This window comes from Synchiropus splendidus, chromosome 11 (assembly GCF_027744825.2).
Source record: "Synchiropus splendidus isolate RoL2022-P1 chromosome 11, RoL_Sspl_1.0, whole genome shotgun sequence".
NCBI classification, from domain to species: domain Eukaryota; kingdom Metazoa; phylum Chordata; class Actinopteri; order Syngnathiformes; family Callionymidae; genus Synchiropus; species Synchiropus splendidus.
The window spans coordinates 2,711,924-2,733,243 of NC_071344.1; the positions used below are offsets into that span (position 1 = coordinate 2,711,924).

The 21,320-nt window shown below is 43.0% G+C and overlaps 1 protein-coding gene across 3 annotated transcripts in view; it reads right to left on the reverse strand.

Annotated features, from left to right (window-relative positions):
- Nucleotides 1–2,188: 2,188 nt before the first annotated feature.
- The window catches only part of mid2 (midline 2), a 111,031-nt gene continuing 91,899 nt past the window's right edge, over nt 2,189–21,320 (reverse strand). For all 3 annotated transcript variants that reach the window (XM_053878302.1, XM_053878303.1, XM_053878300.1), the window contains 3 exons: nt 18,576–18,737; nt 7,469–7,676; nt 2,189–7,144 (listed from right to left, as the gene is read on the reverse strand). In XM_053878302.1, the coding sequence (XP_053734277.1) occupies nt 6,712–7,144; nt 7,469–7,676; nt 18,576–18,737 (803 nt within the window). In that variant the 3' untranslated portion in view covers nt 2,189–6,711. The remainder of the gene's footprint in view (nt 7,145–7,468; nt 7,677–18,575; nt 18,738–21,320) is intronic.

A 21,320-nucleotide genomic window follows, 5' to 3' on the forward strand; every position in this document is an offset into this window, starting at 1 on the left:
AATTGAAAGAAAAATGAGTCGGTAGATGAAATTTGAAAACACGGGTTAAACAGGTATTTTTGTTGTATTAAGGATAACTCTTTGTTTGCTTTTCAAGTAAAAAACAGCATAAATTTAAAAGTAAAAGGAGTGTAATAAAATCTTAAAAACAGACCAAATATTGACTATAATTTTAAATATTTTACTAAATGAAATGTATGAATGGAGCTCTTAAATGTTCTCAGCATAAAATGGATATGAAAACTTTTTACATACATCAGAATTATGTATATATTACGCAGCACTTTTCAATGACACATTCATTTTATACCTCTGGCATCTCTTTCATCAGCAGTCGTGCGGCGTTCATTGTAATTCAGGAGTCAAAGATAGTGAGAACAGAGCATATGGTGAGACACACTCAGCCATGTCGACATTTGACTCTGTGATGATGTAGTTGTCTTTTGTCACATTAGCCACTTGGGTGACAAATGACATAATGAGCTGCACGGGGAGGCCTAATTATTCCTCAATTAGAAATGTAATTATCGGTTGCTGGGACCCCGGCGTCGATCCGTGCGGTGAACAGCCTGCTGATCTGTCTCCAACGCTGAGACAGGCGGGCGCGACACAAACAACAAGCAGGGGGAGTGGAGGAGCCAGAGGAAGTTGCCGGGCTCTGTGGCAAACAGAGCAGAGCCGGAAACAGCCTGGCAGCTGAACTGTGGGCAGACAGTCGGTCAAGTCTTCCTGCCGGCTGGCTGGCTGGCTGGAGGTGATCCGCAGGCGAATGGTGAATGGGATTAGCAAGGTGATAAGCCACACCAAGCAAATCAGCTTTAGCACTTTAAGTGGCTCGAATCTTCACAAACACAGCGATTGGACCAACAATCCAGCTGAGGGTGGCTGAAGAACAGGGCCAGCCTTGTCACAGGACGATCACATGAGTGAAAGAGGGCAGATGGAGAGAGCTGATCGAGAGGAGACACCAACAACCTGTCCACAAAGACGGACAGAAGAAGGGGCGAGAGGCCTGGCAGCAGAGGATGGCTGTTGTTCTGATGCGTAGGGAAGCAAGACGCCGCTGTGAAGGCATGGCTGTCACGCTGGGGCCACTGTTTTCATTTTGCTTTTTTTCTGTTTGACTGTTGCAAAAGCCAAACTTATCTTTAGTCTATGGCTCCCACTTTCAACCGTTGGCCCCATACGTGACTGGCACCGAGGATCCATACTGGCCAGTAGCAAGGTCGCAAACATGGTCAACATGGTGGATGGAAGAGCAAATGTTGTAGCCGTTTATCAGCTGAGGAAGAGTATTAAAGGCAAAAATGATCGGTTGTATTTCATCCAGGTCCATCCACTCTGCTACCGTCAGCTTGTCTTCCATTTCACTCCTTTGGTTTGTGGAATAATTTTCCCTCGCATACATGTCACGTGTATGTCCATCGCTTCAGTCGCTGTTTGGTGTCAACGTATCTTAAAGGAACACGCCACTGCTATTCTTGACACATTTGAGTTGACACATGACTCTTTGTGCAGGTGCTCTACCGCTCTGCCGCACAGTGCTATTTGTTAGCATGCAGCTATGCTAGCAGTGTCATTGGGATCCAAAACACACCTCAGAAGTGCACCAAGCACTTACACGTTTGACCTATTTAAATAAGGTCACGTTGTATGGACCGAATATGATTGGTCAAAATGAAACCTGCCGATTTTCTCAGCGGATAAACTGACTAACGTATGGTGGTATTAGACTTGGGAGCACTGTATTTATGTCTGTACTTATGCTTGTCTGTCCAGTCATACTTGAGTCATATGACGATTTGAGTGAGGGGAAACGCTAGCGATGCTACAAGCTAACAACACAGCACTGTGCGCCAGAGCGATTGAGTGACTGCACATAGACAAGTGAGTTATGCATCATCTCATCTCAGATCAGGGAAGAAGACAGCAGTGGCGTGTTCCTTAAGACCTTCATTTGAGCAGCAAAAACAGTCGTTTTTTTCCCTTGATGTTGACAATTTTGACCACATTATAATTTTGTAATTTTATCAAATGACAGCTCTGTCAGTATTTTGCTGCTTGCTTCAGAGTCGTGAGGACGCACCACAGTCGCAGGCGCTGTTGAGCGGTGAACCCCTGGTTCCATGGAAAAGAGAAGATATAGGTGACGCTGAATCATTCAATAACATCTGGAGACATGAAGAGATTCGGGATCAGACTTTTAATTCGACTTAAATCCACATAAATAACATGAGTCCATATATATTTAGTATATTATACAACTGTATATAATATAGAATTCCCCAAATGATTGGCATTCTCTCTGGCCAACACGCCTCTCTGGTATCTCCGGAGACAGATGAGCTCGCAGGAAAGCAGCGCGGCTCCTTTGTAGGCTGTTTATCAAACGCCAGAAGCTGAGGAGTGCGTCTCTCTTTAGTCGTAAAAAATCATTTCCCAAGTTACACACACTGAAAAGAAAGATGGCGCGTCTATTGCATCGTCTCTTGGGAACACTGCACTACCAGGACTCCTAATGAAAATCATTCACTGTATATATGTATATTTATATATATTGGACTGCATCCACATGAGACACAAAGAAAGAGCACTGCAAAGAAAGTTTCAAATAAAAGTCCAGTATGTTTGTAGGCTTTTTTTTTTTTTATACAAGGAGAAAGCATCTTGTTCCGTGTGATAAACAACTCCATCACCAAGTTCTGAACCTGCAGCAAGGTCGCATCATCATGCAGTGAGCCGGCCGAGCAAACTTGCACAGATGAGTTGAGATTGTCAGTCCGGATCACAAATCAACACATGGTTGTTTTGGAGGCGGCGGATGATATTATTGGAGACGATGGATGGATGTATGACCGTCAGGTGATAGTCACTAATGCCCTCCACAGGAAAAAAAGAGTGAGTGTTTTTATCTTTACGTGGGCTTCAGTGAAACAAGCGCTACAAGTGGGCACACACTGAGAGAGCTTCTGCAGCCTTGGTCTGAAACAGAGTTAGATGATACCGTTATTACCTCTATCCAGGAGGTCATGTGACTGTCTGCCTTCGTCTAATGTTTCAAAAAACTAGAATTAAAAAAATGGATTACCATTTGTATGGATAAAATAAACAAAGGGCGATGATACTAAATGAGTGAAAATGAGGTGTGTGGTGGAGACTCTCTCTCATTTCTAAATGATCCATCTTCTTTCAATGTGGTTATGAGGTGCATTTGGATGCAAGAAAAAAAAAACTATAGCTCTCATACTTATTTGGTAATTACAACTTTGGTTTCACAAATTAGGATTGTTTTTGTATATGTCATATGCTAACCAAAATAGAAACAAAAAAGGTCAACATTACACCTTTAAACATTTACCAGTTCTCACGTGGCATTTCAGATTAGAGTCAAATGGTGAACCGTACACTTCGAAGAACTAGTTTTGAAATTCCACTTGACTTGGTGGACAAATGAAAGATCTGAGAGCCACCTTCATGTCATCTAAACTTCTGAAGTCCGTCGGAGGAATAACAGATTTCCACTTGTCTTGAACGCAACTTCAGAAGAATCAGAGGATAAAATATTTACAGACATTGTTTGTTGTTGTTTTTTTTTTTGTATTTTGTTTGTGAAGCTTTTTACTGGAAAGAAACATTTCTATATTTCCAAAGAAAAACAATAGCTTTCAACTTATTATAATAATAACTGAAATGACGCAGAACAGGATCGAGTTTCTACATGATTCGTTTCTGCGGGTTTGCATTTCTTTAACCCTGAAGTATGTGTCCTGGCATTTGGGAAAAGTTTTTCAAAAGCAACATCAGCAGTCAGTGCTCCAGGTGACTCAGTGTGTGCCCGCCTTCAACACCATCATGACACCGGCTCCAAACCACACCCTTCGCCTTCCATGGCTGTTTTGCCTCCACTGTGTTTCCAGGACTCACAACAACATCACCTGCAGAGCTAAAAACAAAACTCTCTCTCGCGTCAGACTGAAGAATGAGGTCGATAAACGACTCAAAACTCACTAAAGCTGTGTGTTTGAATGATAAACTATAGTACACATCTGTCTGATTGTCGGGTTCTGGAAGAATAAACAATAGAGCACTTGCTGCTTCCACTTTCAGGAAACTGATCCGTTTTTTTGAATGGTGACACGCTTGGAGTGGAAAAGGAAGGGTATTAACAAGGAGTTAGCCGATGTGCGGCCCAATTCATGACCCGACCAAAACGACGCGTGTCAGTGTGTCACTGTGTCAAGTCATCACAACGCAAACACAATCATGCCATGACGTGGAATCGCAACAAACACCGAGCTAAAAATGTTGAGCCCCCTCCATCCCTGAATAGGCAAGAACAAGCAGTATTTCTTCACACACAGCCACAACATCAGTGAGAAAGTCACGTAACAAAATAATCTTCTCCCGTTTCTTCAGTTCAGACTATAAAAGCAAAAGGGAGGGCACTCACAGTGAAGGAAACGTTTTGGCTTGAGAGCAGGGCTCCGGTATTTTCTGTGATCCTTTACGGGCTGCAGCCTCACTACCACAGTGTCCTCACTGTAGCTCCATGCATTTAAAAATGTCACTCATCAGCTATTGACATCAGTGAAGGAAGACGAGCGTTTCCTTCTTTGATTTTATTAATGACTCATTTTGGATGAGAGAAAAATCATATTTGTTTTTCAACTGAATCCAGGCATCATTCATTACTAAAATGGTTTTTAAAAAAGGGTTTGTCATCTTTGGTTTCACTATATATATATATATATATATATATATATATATATATATATATATATATATATATATATATATATATATATATATATATATATATCAATCACATGGTAACAAAACAAACATATAGTTGGATTTACCAATTCTCTCGTGGCATTTCAGATTAGAGTCAAATGGTGAACTGTACACTTTGAAGAACTAGTTTTGAAATTCCACTTGACTTGGCAGTAAAATGAAAGATCCGAGAGCCACCTTCTTGTCATCTAAACTTCTGAAGTCCGTCGGAGGAATAACAGATTTCCTCTTGTAACAACGCAACGACAGAAGAATCAGAGGATGAAATATTCACAGGATTGTAAGTTAGTTCTTTTTTTTTTTTTTTTGGTTCATAAAAATAAATATACATTAAAAAGGGCTGAATATTCAAGAAGTGATGCATAAAACATTTTTATACTGTAAGCTATCTTTAAAAGTGTATATATTACAACACAAGGATGTGTATTTGTACACACAGCACAGGCTCACTTGATCACAACTCATAAAGAGGTCATCAATAGCAGACAAGTTGTGTTCCTCTACAATTTACTGACAAAATTGGAGAAAAAAAAATGGATTCACACAGGTGGCGCCAAAACACAAGCTTTTGTTTCATAGCGAACTGCAGTAGTGAGGCTGCAGCCAGTGTCACAGACGGACACCCGCCACACAGATCATCCACAATGAGCTTTTATCAAATGTTCAGAGAGGTAACAAGTGCTACTCTTATACAGCCCTCACCCTCTCATCCACATCGGAGGGAACGCAATCAAAAAAGTGCATCGAGATATTAAGATCAAGAATAAAAGTTCATCTGTATTGCCTTAAATAATACTTTAGTCTTTTCAATAAACCTCTTATTATACACGATGAGTAGTCACATGAGAAGTTGGTTATCAGCTCTGGTGAAAACAGAGCAGGAAAGTCTCGGGCAGAAGAGGAAGTGGACAGACTTAGGAAGCACAAAAAAGGAACATTATTTTTTGTCTTTTACATTTGCTTTGTGGGAATGTCTCGAACTGAAGGACTCCAGTTCCATTTGAAATGACTTAATATATGTCAAAATAAAGCAACTCGAAGCGACTGTCTTTCTGAATTGCTTTTAAATACGAGATAAAAAAAAATCCTTCTCCACTCACTTCTTACTCTGACAGCTTTTTGAAGCTGCAACTTGTAAGGAATCATTTTTTCAGTGACAGACACCATGACATGCCATGGAGATATTAGGCCAATTTCTGACCAAATTTATTTGAATTAACAAAACTATTTCAAAATAAACATCAAATATTTGACCTGACTATCATTTTCTATGAACTCCTTTTTTTCTGTTTTTTTCCCCCCGAAATGTCACCCTTGATGCTCAATTTTAACTTTCATATTATTGTGCTTCCCTCAGTCAAACCTCAGCATTTTAAACTATGTTTATGATTATAATTTTACATTGCAGTGATTGGTTTTTGGCCATGTAGTTTGAAGCCCCTAAAATAAACTCTCTTCCTCCTCTCAAAAGAAGTCAGAGCAGCCATTTTGGTTTTGTGTTTGTTCTCACCACGACCTTCTAAAACTGCCGAAGACAGTCACGGCCACCGACCAGTGATGAACTGAAACGCACGTGTTTTCATGCAGGGTTCTTCTGACCGTGGTGCTAAAGAGGGTGAATACCAACACATTGTGGTGACATGCCTCCTACTATTCATTTTGATGAGGATCATAATTCCCTCCAGGGATATAACTGTGTGAATTCACACAAGTGCAAAATCCCAAGAGGGCTGATACATGATCTGGAAAAATGTCGGGTGGTAACCAGCTCATTTCATTTTGAAGACTGGTGTGACACCATCAGGGTCCCGATGAAAAGAACCAGTGCACTCCAAGGTTGGACAACAGGACAGATAACAGTCTCACAGCTCCCAGTCAATGCTTGTCTGACTCTGCTTGGCCTCTGGATGACCTTCCTCAGTGGCAGCTCTTCATCCCAGTCAAGTATGGCGATTCTTGTCGACACAATCCCATCTGCTGCTGCTGCTGCTGCTGCTGCTCTTGATGGTCCAGAGACATGCCGTCGACAAAATCCGGGACAGGCAGGCCTGAGAGGATCATGACTGACTTGTTCCAGATCATGAAGGTAGGTACGACGGGCAGCAGGAAGGAGACCTCGAAGGTGTGTATGTGCTGGGAGTTCATGGCGTCGTAGAAGGACAGCGAGTTGTTGTCGTAGTCCAGCAGGACGCCCAGCCGCCGCAGCTGCAGGCTGGCTTCCACCAGCATCTCTTTGCCGTCGTGGCGCACCATGAAGTTGTTGTTGCAGCGGGTGAACACCCAGGAGGACGAGTTCTTGCCGCTCCATTCATTTTTGGGGGCTGATTTGTAAGCAATGCCAATGGCATACCTGCAGGGGAGGGAGGGGGAGAACATTTTGGATCGCATTAGTGATCTTAAACCAGCTTTGCCTCCAGGACACAACCTCGTGCTGAGGACACACAGGGTAGACGTGAGCCCTTTGGGTTCTTCCCCGCATGTAGCGGTCGACTTCAGAGCCAATTACTGAGAAGAATATCATTATGAGGAGAGTAAACACAGCCAGTGTCTGCTTGGCTTCATAACAACCTCGATTCAAAGTCCCAAAAGAATCATATTTGGGTTTCTTTTTTTTTTTTTGCCCCCCTTATATAATGCGCTCACAACCGACTGTTTTATAACGGCAGTTTCTCACCACGTCGAAGCTCCGAGAAGCACCTCCCAGTAGTGGCACCCGCTATCGATGAACACGTTTCCAGCAGCGCCATAGGAGCCAGTGCCGCTGAAGCGCTCCGGGGTGTGGCTCTTCTTCAGCGAGCTTTCATCTTTCTCCATGGTCAGGCAGTCGTTGGACAGCCGAAGCTTCTTGTGGGCAGTTTTGGGGTCCAATTTAAAGGGTTGGCCTGTAAGCACAAATGATGTTACCAGCTTACCAGTCTGATAATAGAGGCTTGGGAACCTGTCTCATCAAAATAGTATGAGTAAACAGTTCCTCCACAATGATCAAATCATTTGAGGTGGTTTTGGGATCCACCCCCTTCACATCCATCCAGGGGGAGCAGGCTCTAAGCTAGGATTTTGAAACAGGCCATCCAAAGCCCTCGCCGGGAAACAAACATGGCGCCCGCGATGGCCCAGCTACGGCAGTAAAAGTGTTGCGAACTGGTGATCAAATTCAGCAAAACTACAGGGCAGAAACCGTTTTTTCATGGGAACCAGTGCGAGGAGTAGGGCATTATACAGACACTAATGATCGGAGATTTGGGGCATGAGAATACAGGGCGTCCAATTTGTCCTGTTTTGCACTTCAGACGTCCCTCTAGCAAAAAGCCTGGACACGTTAGAGAGACTTGATTAGAAGTTAGATCGTGGGGGCAGCAGTCTGAGAAAGAGTCCCAGCCCCTTCTCTTCCCAACAGGCTCCTCCATCTTTTCTGAGGGCTCTTCTCTCATGATCTTCATCAGGTTTACCTTTCCAAAAGTGACCGCCTAAGAGCTTGACTTGCTTGAGCACTACAGCTCCCACTGACCTCTTTAATTCTCACACAGCCAATATCATTGCTCCGACTTTGGTTTTCACGTAGCTTTCACTGTCTTCTCTGACTGTGTGGTGGTTTACTTCCAACAAGGGTACTGCTTACTGAATGGCCTCCCTGTTGAAGGTGTCGTCCACCTTACGTCAGCTTTCAAAAGCTATTGTTGCATTTTTAAAAAATAGTTTTCATGTATCCATGTGTATTTCATATTTTACATGATGTGCCTTCGACTTTACAAAGTTCAAAAAGGCAACCTCCCATCAGGTGTTCCCTGGACAAGCGAAGGAGCTCAATTCCAGACTCCATTGAATAAAGTGTTGTTGGAAAAAACAAACAAAAACGTGGAACTGTATCAGTTAAGGCTGCGATGTTTGACCTCTGCACACTAACGTATACTAGCTTGTTCAGTCCCCACTGAAATTGGCGATTCACTTTTTTGGGGGGGTCATTTGCTGATCAGTGAAATCGCTTCCATAAACACAAACTTTCAGTGAGAGGTGTTTTGGCGCAAAGGTATCCGAGACTAAAATGACTTATGGCGAGTCTGATACCTGCTTCAGTGGCCTGGCCTCCTAATCCTCTCAAGTGAGGCTGTAACAAGTCAAGAGAACAGCGAGAGATGTATCGCTGCCAAGAGAAAATTCAAATTCAAAAACGAGAGCGTCTTCACTTGGAGATGAACATTAACAGAAAGTGGGTTATAAGCTCTTGTTGAGATTCTGGGGAAGACAGAAGAGGAATGTGCTTGAAACATCGGGACAACAGTTTCCACTTCAAAGCCGCTGGCAGCCTTTGGTGAAAACATTTCACAACAGTGGAGGAAGCCACCCGGCATTCTTCTCTGTGCCTCCCATCACACAGACTTGGAAATTAGCTGGAGGAAGCAGCGTTCACAGCAGCGAGCACCAGGCCAGTCTGCAGTGGAATCTCTTCCACCAGATTGCAGTCATTGAATTTGCAATCATACCATTCATTGGCTGTAATTGAGTAGCCTCAGTGCGAGTGGAAGCTGGGGTGAGAGGCAGAGCAAGGGAAGTTTGGGAGTGGAGACGATAATGACGGGCTCGGGGCTCCGTCCCCCAGCATGTGTGGGTGCCTGAACAGGTCAGCCTGGCTCCTTCCAGACCCAACTTTAAACCCTGACACCGTCTCCTCTCACAGCTTAATGAGCAGCACAATGGCGACCCCATCTCTCTGCCCTCCCCTTCATCTCTCGCCCCCATTCTCTCGTGCTCGTCCTCAATCCTCCCTCTCTCACACTCCCTTTCAATAATCCGCCTGGTGAGAGTGTGTCACTGCATGTGGATATGAGACGACAAGGCCAGTGTGCTGCTGGCAGCCAATTACATTAATGCGCTCTCTTCTTTGAACTGCTTATCGCTGCCAGCGCAGCCATTTCCAAACACTGTGGCTCTGTCATGCCTTTCCAGGGGACGACTCCTGAGTGCCTGGGCCGGGCCCCTGGTTGGGAAATGAAAGACACACATGACCGTAGAGGACAACCAGACACAGGCGGGTAGCAACTCTGCCCCGCACCTAAACAGTGAGTGCTTGAACGCTTGCCAAGGTGGCGCTCTTGTTATCAGAACAAGGTATTTCACTGAACAGCCAAATACGTGGCTTCATTTAGTTTTCATTTCAGCAGATGTCTTGGTGTCTTCAAATGTTCGGGGCGTTGAGATTCAGGATGCAATGGAGGGTGCTATGACAAAACTACAGCCCCTCGTATTTGTGTCAGGTTTTTATGAAGAATTGACGTTTGCTCCCCGAGTCACAATAAAATAAAATTAAATAACAGGTCTCACATTGACCACGTCTCCATGCAGAGTAGCCAGTCTAAGGCAATACCTGGATTAAGCCACTCAGTCCGATTGCTGTGACCCGTCCTGACTGACATACAAGCAAGAGTGAGTGAATTATTGAATTATTGAGTAGGATGACCTTTTGAACCCTCAAAAGCGTGCGAGATGTTCTGGGACGGCCATGTTGGACTCTGTACTCAGAGATCATGCTGAATGAGCTAAAGTGGACACCGCCACCATCCTAGGACGGTTACAAGAATGGAGAACTTAGGGAGGATTTAAGAACACTGAAAAATGCTTGATGCACAGAACCAAAGAAAGACAAAAAAAAAAAAATCAGCACACAAAGTCGACCTTTAGATTGGCATTTGTGTGAGCCCACATGGATCAGCCACATTGCTTATGGTCCTATGACGTTGATCCCATTTCCTTAAAGGTCCTCATAGAAAAACATAGTAGTAATATTCGCGAATTGAAATTTCGATTTTTTGTATTGTTGATTTAAACACGGCTGCTTGTTCACTTCACTTTTTAGTTTTTATCTGCTTTGATTTCTCAGGATGAGTCACATTAGCCAAACCTGTTGTGAGGCCTCAAGAGGCGTAGCATAAAAATAGACACCAAAATAGGACCCAAACCTACATCTGGGGCAACATTCAGTGTCTTCAGTTTTGGACAGGGAGCAACAATAAAACCAATGATGGTGCGAGACTCGAGACTCATCTACACCGGTTATAAAGGAAGGCAGGTTTGGTTTCAGCTATTCAATTGAAGTACAGTACTTTTTCAACTTCCTCAGACCAATTTGTCTCAAACATGGTGAACCAAACAATGTAAACAACTTCCAGAAAAAACGTGGGCAGATAAACCTTCCAGCTTTGTTCAAACAAAACCCTGCATTCCACGACACGAAACATGACTGACCTGCTTTGTTGTGGTGATACTTCGGAGCACATCCATGTGCAAACACAACCGTGTGTGAGTGAGGAAAAACTGCAAGTTCACCTCCTGTGTTTCTGAGCAGCTGCTGACCTAGTAAGCACAGACATTTCTGACTGCCTGCCAAAGCCAGACCCGCTAACTGCCTGCGAGCATCTCATTGTTCCAGAGCAGGAGCTCATTTTAGAACTTGTCAGACACACACACAATATTTGAAAGTAGAAGAGGTAATTGGAGGCACAGTTAGGTCAATATTTGTAAAATTCAATGAAAGAAAAGGAACCTTTCTAGATGAAAAACGTACAGTAGAGCTGGATATAAAGCCTTTTTCAGGAATAATACAATGTGATGATGCCCCCAGACATAATGAAAAGCTAGATGATAGAGTGAAGACCCGTAGGGTGTTGCTCAGGATTTCATTACTCAAACTAACTTAAACTTGAGTAATGAAGCTGAAGGGGCAACAATGGCAAAACATGGCTTTATAGAAGACATTATGAATGCTATACAGTATTTTAAGTCGTGGATTTAACTGTATTTAGATATAAAGACACAAGAGCCCCTCACCATAACACTAGTCATAACTCTATTCTTTCAAATTCTACATCTTACAATACTCGATAAACCTTGTTATAAGTTGCCACACATGACTATGAACATGCATAACATCTGCCTTGAAGCCTTAAAAATGCACAGGTTTTGCAGTACGCAGGTTGAGACTCAGCATCGGGGGGGAAAGTCACACCACAGGGGCCCCAAATCCCAGCATCGGAGGCCCTGCAATATTTCAATGGAATCTTTATCTCAACCTTGGAAGTGAATTACACAGATCTATTTGAAGTTGATGTCCAGCAGTCATGAATTTGCAGGTGACATGACACGTGGTTTTGCGCACCTCTATTTCTTCAAAAACGTCCTAACACACAGACATCGGACAGTACCACTGCAACGCCCCGTTTGCCTTCCATCTTTCCCCTGGGCTCCTTTCTATTTCCGACAGTGCAGTAGCTTGAGGCCTGTCATCACAAATGCATGCTGGGTAAATATTATCACAGGTCTTTTAAAGACGAAGTAAAGAGCTCTCTGTGCCCCTGGGACACCTTGACATATGATATTTTCAGCCTGGATTTCCTGAGCTTACTCAGCGGGCAGGTTGGAAGACAGCCCACATTCAGTGCCGGTACACAAACTGTTTGCTCGCGGACTGCGCAGTGCAAACACTGCTGATGCCAAACTAATTTAAACAACACAGCGGCACTACAGTTGGGTGCAACTGTGTGCATTTGCTATCGCTGTCCAAGTATGGATGATCAAAGTGAAGTCAGCTTAGAGCACCAAGTATCATGTACCACCACTGAAACGATTCTAACCTGAGGACTAGAGCAGAAGAGTTTGTTTTTTAATGGCTGCCGTGAGACCTCAGGAAGAAATCGACTCTCTGTATTTGCTTCAAGGTTTTTCAAACCTTTCGAACAAATAAAGACTGAAGTCGAGCTAAAACACTGGATTTCATCACAGCTTTGTCTGTGAGTGGATCAGTGGCACCACCACTGTATTAAAGGTTAAAGAGCGATATATTGAGGGCACTCATGTCCGCACACACTCAACCTTGCAAAGAGCAATTCTGTGTCTCCTGCTCACTCAACACTCTAACTCCTCAATCTGTTCCCTTCACTCTCACTCGGCTACTCAGGTTGTAGGTTTCCTCCTCAGACGTCGACGACGTAGAAACGAGGTCACGGCTCCAGGTAAATGCACAAGTGTGGTCGCAGCAGTGGAAGGTCACCAACATTCTACTTAACCAACTTCCTTTCATCATCCTTAATTCATACGTGGCCCAAGAAGCTGCGACACACTTCAGCCCTGAGCTTGGCAGTGATCTCCATATAGATCTATTTACTCCATAGTGGTGATTCTGAAGTGGTCGCAGCGGAGTGCTCTAAAAAGCCTGTGAAAGCCTTCAGATCCCACAGCACGGCATTAAATGTTGTTGCCATCGAAGCCGAGTGTAATGCACGGGACCAGACAGCAGAGGATGTGTGAGAACATTATCATGCTCCATCGGACACACGGGACGGTCACACAACTCCAGGACGGACCTACTTTACACATCATGGGTGTTGGATCCACCGTGGTTTCCAAACACTAAATTAAACACACAAAAGTGTCTGAGCTTCAGTGAGACTTTAATGCACTCTCTGGATCATGAATGAGCTGAAGTGACTCCAGTGTGAAGTCTACGATGGAGCAGCTTACTATATATGTGACAGTGTATCTATGCCAGACGTGTATGGGAAGTCGATCGCGTGATGTAAAAAATACTTTTGACATTCTCACTGTACCAGTATATAATTGCACTGCTCAACAGCACTATCAGTCGCAACCAGCGCTTTGCACTGCTTTACCTCCTCCATGCCGAGGAGTGTCCATTAAACAAAAAAAACCTTAGGTTTGTCCACTTTTACCAAGCGAGAAAAGGTCAAAACTAGATTCAAAATGTTAAACTTTAACATCAAGGTAATGGTCTTCACAATGGGGTCATCGACCTGTCTGGCCTCCTCGAATGAGGCTCAGTAATGGGCAGGAAGGCGGCATTCAGGTTGTGGTTTTCCAAAATAAAATCCTTATTTGGACAGGAAGTTGACACATTCGTGATTAGAAAAGAAAATGTAGAGCATCTGTGTTGTAGACAGGTCTTAACAAAAAAGATCAAGACCTTAAAAAGCGGTCTTGAGTCTTGGAGAGGAAGTTTATTAGTCCACGAAAATGTCACCAATACAACGCAACCTGCTACATTACGTATTAGAGTACTTCTATCTTGCAATTCTGGCAAAGCCTCTTTGCAATAAACAAACTGGTTAGGCTTAAGTTGGACTGAAAAGCTGTAAAATATATCAAGAAACAATGTAATCAACTCAAAATATATAAATCAGAAAAAGCAGGCAAAAAAACCCCGAGTCACTTGTTCCAGAGGCTCTGTATGGCCTGTGACGTGACAAAGCCTTCATAGCTCGACAGTATAAGAAGCTGCAGAAAAGCCTCCAATTTTTCACTGACAGAGCAGCACTTTTTTTGCATTGCATCGCTTTTCCTCCGACACAAGCACCGACAAATGTGTTTACAAACTCAACGCTCGCCTTCTTCTCTGTGGGATTACTGCGAGTACTGTCTGTCAAAGCGTGTCCTCGCCACAAGTCACAAAGTTGTGGCATCTTGAGATGAAAAGCTTTACCTCTGGGATGTATTGACAGATGGCACAAATAGCGGGAGAATGGATTGCGTGAAAGGGCGGGGCGGGGGGTGGTGGTGGCATGGCCCAGAGTGAGGAGCGCATGCCAGGAGAGGGGTTGTCGAGGGACATGGGGGCGTGGGAGATCCAGAATTTCAGCTGATTTCTCCTAAAGTATTTCCTCCCACAGAGCCATTTTATGTAAATCTAAAGAAGATGTTCTGCAAACCTTTCCTGAACTTGCAGAAGCGAAAGCTCTTCATCATAACAGAAGGTTACTGAGAACCAACAGATGAGTGAAAAGTAACGGCCGGTCTAACTCTCTGCTCTTATCTATTCACATTAAAATACTTTCTGGCATTTCAATGAGTGTCATGCACAACTGGCTGATTTTTTTTTTTTCAAGATGGGGTTTTGATCAGACGTGCTTGTGATGTTTGACTTCTTTGTGCCACTTGTCACCACTTTTCAATCTCCTGCCTGAAAAATGATGAGCAAAAGACCAAAAGCCTCCAGAGCCTCTTGTCTTTAAATGTGACAGCTTTACCCTGCAATCTCGCCACAGGCAAAAAGAAAAGACTTCAGTGCAGGCTGAGAACTTGTGGTTAGGAACTCGAGGCTTGCTGATACAACAGTGGCGCGCAGAGAGAGAGAGAGACCTAATAAGCCTGTCAAAGAGAGGCGCTCGTGATCAGTGGTGTTGTGACCCACTTTAATCCAAAAACACTGTCAGTGCCCGTATTCGTGCGAGTCTGCAGAGTCTTAATCTGAAATGAACTTCCTCTGAGGAAAACAAGAAAAGGAGTGTGGTGGGATTTTGCAGGGACAATGGCGGGGACACGTGACTATGAGACACATGTCACAGAACCAAACTCAGGCATGACTCAGAATTACACGGTCATCAAAAAATTGCAAAGTTTGAAGTGGGAGGACACACTTTTCCTCACGACGGCTACAACTGCAGCTGAAGTGACAGAGAGTGGGAGAAATATGTTTTTTTTTTTTGTTGCTCTAGTGGAGGTGAAAGCAAAGTTTATCAAGATCCGACACTGGCCTCCCCGATACTGAATTTGTTGGAGGTCAATTCTAAAATGATTCAACCTCTAAGTTTGCTTCCACCTCTGCCGAGTCACCCGAGAAAGAGGGCAAGACCTCCTCTCAGAGGAGAACAGAGGAATACACGGGAAAACCTCAGGAGAGCATCCGGGAGGCACTTCAACCAGAGTCCTAAAAATCTGCTCCACTTCATGTAGAGAAACCGAGGTTTTACTTGGAGCGCACCCGGAATAACCTTCCCAAACTGTCAAGACACTTTGTCAATCGCTGCATTTCTGCCTTCTGGCTGAGCTCCACATTTGCCAAAAACAAATAACATCCTCAAGAGTGTTGATGTTTTTACCCATCTGTCTGTCACGCATCAACTTCTGTTTCCTAGTAAGCAGGGATGCACCGATTCCAGTCTTTTCCAAATCAAGTACTTGCATTTGAATACTCACCGATACCAATACACACACAAGTTCAGTAATTCAGTAATATTCTATTTCATATTTAGTTAAGTAAAGTTCTGTTGTTCCTATGAATGGTACAAAATGAAACTACTACTAGTACAACTATTACTAATACTACTGCTACAATACTGCTACTACTACTAATAATAATAGCATCAGGCCGCTTTGTCCATTGAGACATTTGTTTTTGTATTTTGTGATTCAGTATCTTATCTTATCTTATCTTATTAACATTAACGTTGAAAGAATTTGTTAACAAAAAGAAGCTCACACTGTAGTAGTAGGGTAAATCAAATCTTAAGTAACAATGCAACTCGGATGAGCCCCTTGAATAACACTAGAAGATGGTGCCACATCCTGTTCTACCAGAGTGATACTCAACTGGCGGGTCACGACCCTAAATGGGTCGTGAAGGTGTCTTCAAAAATGATCTGGGTTCATGAGGACTTTCATTTAACTTCCTTCTAAAGTCCAATTCACTTCTCTATTTGGGTAACAGCTTGTCATTTCAGGGTGATGTGGCTCCCAAAGCCAGACCAGAACCCCAGCTCGACATCATGGACTGCATGCACGCTGCAGCAAGCCTGTGTTAGATGAGTGAGTTTGAGATCCCAGACTATGGTCAGAGGAAGCACATCCATCTCCCTCTCAGTGCTTCCTCTCCAGGGTCCTTCAGGTGAATCTGAGCTCCTCATTGTCAGTCACAACACTTCATAAGACCGTAGAGGAACAGAAGGTTTTTTCTCTGGTCTGTCAGAATCAACCGTCACAAGTTCACGCTCCAAATACAGAGTAAAGGACAGCTAGCGGAGGCAGAATCACAGGGTCCCTCCTTTAATGCAGCCGCTAACAAATGTGTGAACCAACAGGGTATATATAGCCAGATTACTGCTAATCCCAAATGGCGCGCTCAGACTTCTGACAGTAGCTCAGAGGCATATCAACTACATATAAGCTCTAAACCTCTGCTTGTCGGCTAATTTAGGTTTTACATTGAAAACTGACGGAGCTGTTTTTCATTTTCAGCAAACATGACGTTCGTTCGAATCGGAGGAAAAGGTGCTGCTGAAATTGAAATCCAAAATTCTGTACTCTGTCTAATGAGCTAAAGCAGACAGCGAAGACAGGCAGCATGAGATGCAATCTTTTCAGCAGATTGGATCATTGGAACAGAATTAAAACATCATCGACCACATCTGGGCATCAGGGATCACATGTCAAGCAGGCAGGTTTCTTGGCGTCTTCCCTGAGAAAGAAAGCGAGCTGTCCTGATGTGACCTGCTTCTTGCTGCTCTGTGCAATGCAGCGCCAACAGTTAGCTCGGTCCCAAACAGAAAAACAATGTGGCAAAGGTTCTGTTGCCTCCAGAGACACATTTAATCAACCAAAAAATTGTGCTCCACTAAACTAGTGCAGCAATCTTCAGTCTGTAACTGGTTCCGTCAGCCATCACGTGCACGGCTCATTTTAGCGCTGCTAGCATGCGTTTACTCGACTGCCATCATCTCTACTACCAGCACCCTGGGGACGTTTTAACCACAACAAAACTAAGAAGACAATAATGACCGATTAATAGTAAGCTAAATCAGAAAACATGCACTGAACGTTTAAAATATGTATCCAATACAAATAACATCCCACTTACGACCAGGATCGGTCCCGACCATCCGGTCGTAATTCGAATGCCATTCAAAACAGCCGACACGAGGGTTATAGGCACTACACTAGTGGTAGATGGTAGATGGCTGTGTGAGAGTGAGATGCTGGGAGACTGTGCTGCCGTAACTGTCGTACGCGTTGCCGGGCTGCTACGTGCTGCAGTGCCAGACATTGGTGGCATCTGCTGGCCATGGTCATAAGTACGGGTGGACGTAGGTCGAGCAGGTCGTCGGATGTTACTTGTACTGAATAATATCAAATCAGAGTAAAAAGCAGTAATTCAAAAATAAAGCAAAAAATTGCGCGAATAATTAAGCACTTTTTCAAAATTTTAATATTGTATGAATTCATATCGTACAACTCGGCAAAGTGGCTTCAGTCCACCCCAAACACTCCGCTGTTCCCGGAGATTGACGCAGTAGCTGAGACCGGCTATGGAGGCGGAGCTCCGGGAACATCAGAGAAGCGACAGGGAGTAAAACACATAGGCAAAAAACGCACATTGGATGCTTTAATGTAAATACATTGGCTGTAACTTTGGTTGGTCCAGCGTGACAAGTTTAAATATCTTGCGGGCATGATGCTTGTTTGCCTTGTTAAAGTAAAGTCATACATGTGCTGCATCATAGTTTCAGATTGTGTCGGCTTTTAGTCGGAAAATTACAGTACATTTTCCTTAAATATTCTTTAGATGAATCATAAATAATGTATATCTTTTCAGAGGCGAATATCTGGCAACACATGATATAAAGGAACTTTACAAAAAGGCAGTTTTTTTTTCAGAATATATTTTGACAATTTATTTTGAGGGACAAGAAATACCATGAAAAAGAGCATTACTTTTAAAAAGTATAATGTTAATTTGTGGTATTTTTCTGCGACCTCATGAAGCTCCCATTTGCCCAAGTCTGATATCTGTTATATGAGACACACCACATAAAGTAAGCAATAATTTCTCTCCGAGTTTCCCACTTCATTGTGCTCGGGACCAACGTACCCACCAGGGTTGAACACACGTCTACTTCTGCTCACTCACAGCATTTGCTCAGGTGTAATTTCACATCCCGATTAAACCAGTTTGCATTAAAAAGCACGTCAAGATTGAAAGCAGTGGCGTCACAAGTGCTTACTGTTGGTTTTGAGGCGGGCGGGTTCACTGTTGCGGCTCCCTGCCTGGTTGATGGCCTTGACAAAGAAGATGTAACGGGTGCCGCTCTGTAAGCCGTGCACCGTGTAGTGGTTCTGCTTGATGTTGGGCACAATCATCCAGCTGTCTGCTGAGTTGTACAAACCTAGAGGGGCAAGGAAAAAACACGTCAAGGCCGGGATGCAGCTCAAAGTACCACAAATGAGATGAATGCATACGTGGGGAGTTATACACCAATTTTCCACTACAGCGATCCATCCGACTCGATTTGCATGAATATTGTTTTGATTCACTCATTATGTCGAATCAATACACGAGCGGCACAGACAAACTCTGACAAGGAAGTCTTTGTAAAGTAGGCCATGGGGAGCCACCATGTCATATCTGCTCATGCTAGGACGTATAGCTATGCCCACACCACCACAGCTATTTTTACTTCTCGAGTCAATATCTGAGCAGCAGCAGGGTCACACTCCAAACTGGTGACGCTGGTCGTACGAAGAAGGAAGAACTGTAAATTACGATTCTGACTAGTGAGGCGGAGCTGTTTAACAATGCGTATTTAAAAATGCATTGTAGTTGCATTTAGCTGGAGGCATCCCCGGCGTAAAACTGGGTCCTTCTGTGTGGAGCATGGGTTTCATCAGGTGCTCCGATTTCCTCCCACAGACAAAAAAAACAACAACTATGAATTGTCCTGAAACATGAGCTACCATTATGAGCCTGGAAAAATCCAGGTTTCAACCTGCTTTGTTCTAACACGTTGGACCTTGGAGGCCAGATGCATCATGATCTCTTCGCTTGGCATTACAAATTAAAAAGACCTCTGACAGGCCAACGTCAGCATTTCAGTTTCAAATCTTATCGCATTTGATTTAAAGGATGTGATGCATTATTTTTCTGATTAAATTCAGGGCACATTCGCGAAGATTCTTAATCATCCAGGTGCTCTCACTTGGCCAGTAAACTGAGTCAACTGGACTCGGAGATTGAAGCCATGAAATCTTCCATCACGTTTGGTTTCAGACCGAGAACGAAGCAGTTTCTAATTATGAGGCATGGTTGTGAATTATTGAGGCTGGCATGCATAAAGAAATAGCTGAGTGTCTGCTTGTAAATATAAATACTCCAGGGGACGCAAATAAGCCGGATTTAAAAGTGACACGGCCTTAAGAATGAATGAGCAAAATAGCCTTTAAAGTTCAGTTTGATGACTGTTAGGAAAGTGTCACACGCGGTTTTGGAGCACTATTCATTAAATAGCAAACATGCAAGCAACTTACAGGTTTTAAAACAGGGATTTCTTTCAATCAACTAGAAGGTAGTAGAGTACTCAAAAATGAAACAACACAACAGGGAAGCACAGGGAACCTTTGTCAGTGCAGGAGTTCCTGCTCCACTGATCACACTGATGCACGAGACACGTGGCAGCTAGGATGAGAACAACAACAACAAACATGGAGGAATCATCCCTGAACAAAAGCAAACAAAAGCATCTGTTTGCTTTTGAAGCGCTTTAGCAACCTTATTGAACTAAAAAGTTAAACTTGAATATGGCCACCATCGTGATTTGTTGTGCTATTGTCAAACTGATGCAAAATAAACAATATTTTGTTGTTTAAATGTATGTATGGGTCCATCATTTCATTCACTAATATACCAAATTCATTCAAATCTTGTGGCAAATATTCTTATTCCATTAAAATGTGATTAATTAAGATGATCAAAAATTCACTAATTAACTAGATTATTTTTTTAATCGAATTATTTTTTAATCGAATCCCAACCCAAATATATATATATATATATATATATGTAATATATATATTAGGGATGCATTCCACTGAACAAGGCGAGTCATTCAACTCTTTTCAGTTGAAATTTACAATACAACAAAACCAAGTGGCACTTGGAAAAAACACAGAGAAAATAGGGCAGAAACAACTCCTGCTGGTTTCCACTTTTAAATCTTTTGATCTTTCGTTGCACCTCTTTTTTTGGCAAATTGAAATTAGGTCAGTACACAGAAATGTGCAATCACTAGTGTTACCAATGAAAAATGGATTGCCGACATTATCTCTGGTGCTCTACGGAATACTCCCACTTCAAAGCCAGCCAAAGGAAAATGTGGCATTGCAGAAAAATAAAAATAAGCAACATCTCGTCTCCCTGACATCAAATGCTGCTACACTGCATATGTGTCTGTCGGCAGATAAGAGGGAATCATTGACAGGAGGAAAAAAAAAAATCGCTGATGCAATGTAAATCTAACGGAAGGAATCCGTGTTTGTGTGTGTCTAAGTGTTTAAATGCTTTCTCTGTCATTGTTTATTTTCGTCTCCTACCAAAATCTCATTCACCTACTTTCTTTCAAACAACAGCCTGGAGTATTTTCCCAGAGAAATCATCCCTCCAGCAGTTTTTTTACCTGACAATGCTTTGTCATAATAGAGGAGGACCTAGTTTGTTTGTTTTTTAAATGCCATTTACTGGCAACTAGATGAAAGAATGTCGAGTTAACAAAGCCAGTATTTAACAGTATAACACTAAATAATAAAACATAAAACAAAATTCTATTGGCCTTCATTGAAAGATGTGAATCATTGAAGAAAATTTTAAATGATTGATTTTAAATTCCACATTTACATCAAGAAGAGTCCTGCAATTTCCTGTGCTAATAACAGAAACTAAATTTGATTCATAACAGGAATTTTAAAAAACCCAGTAG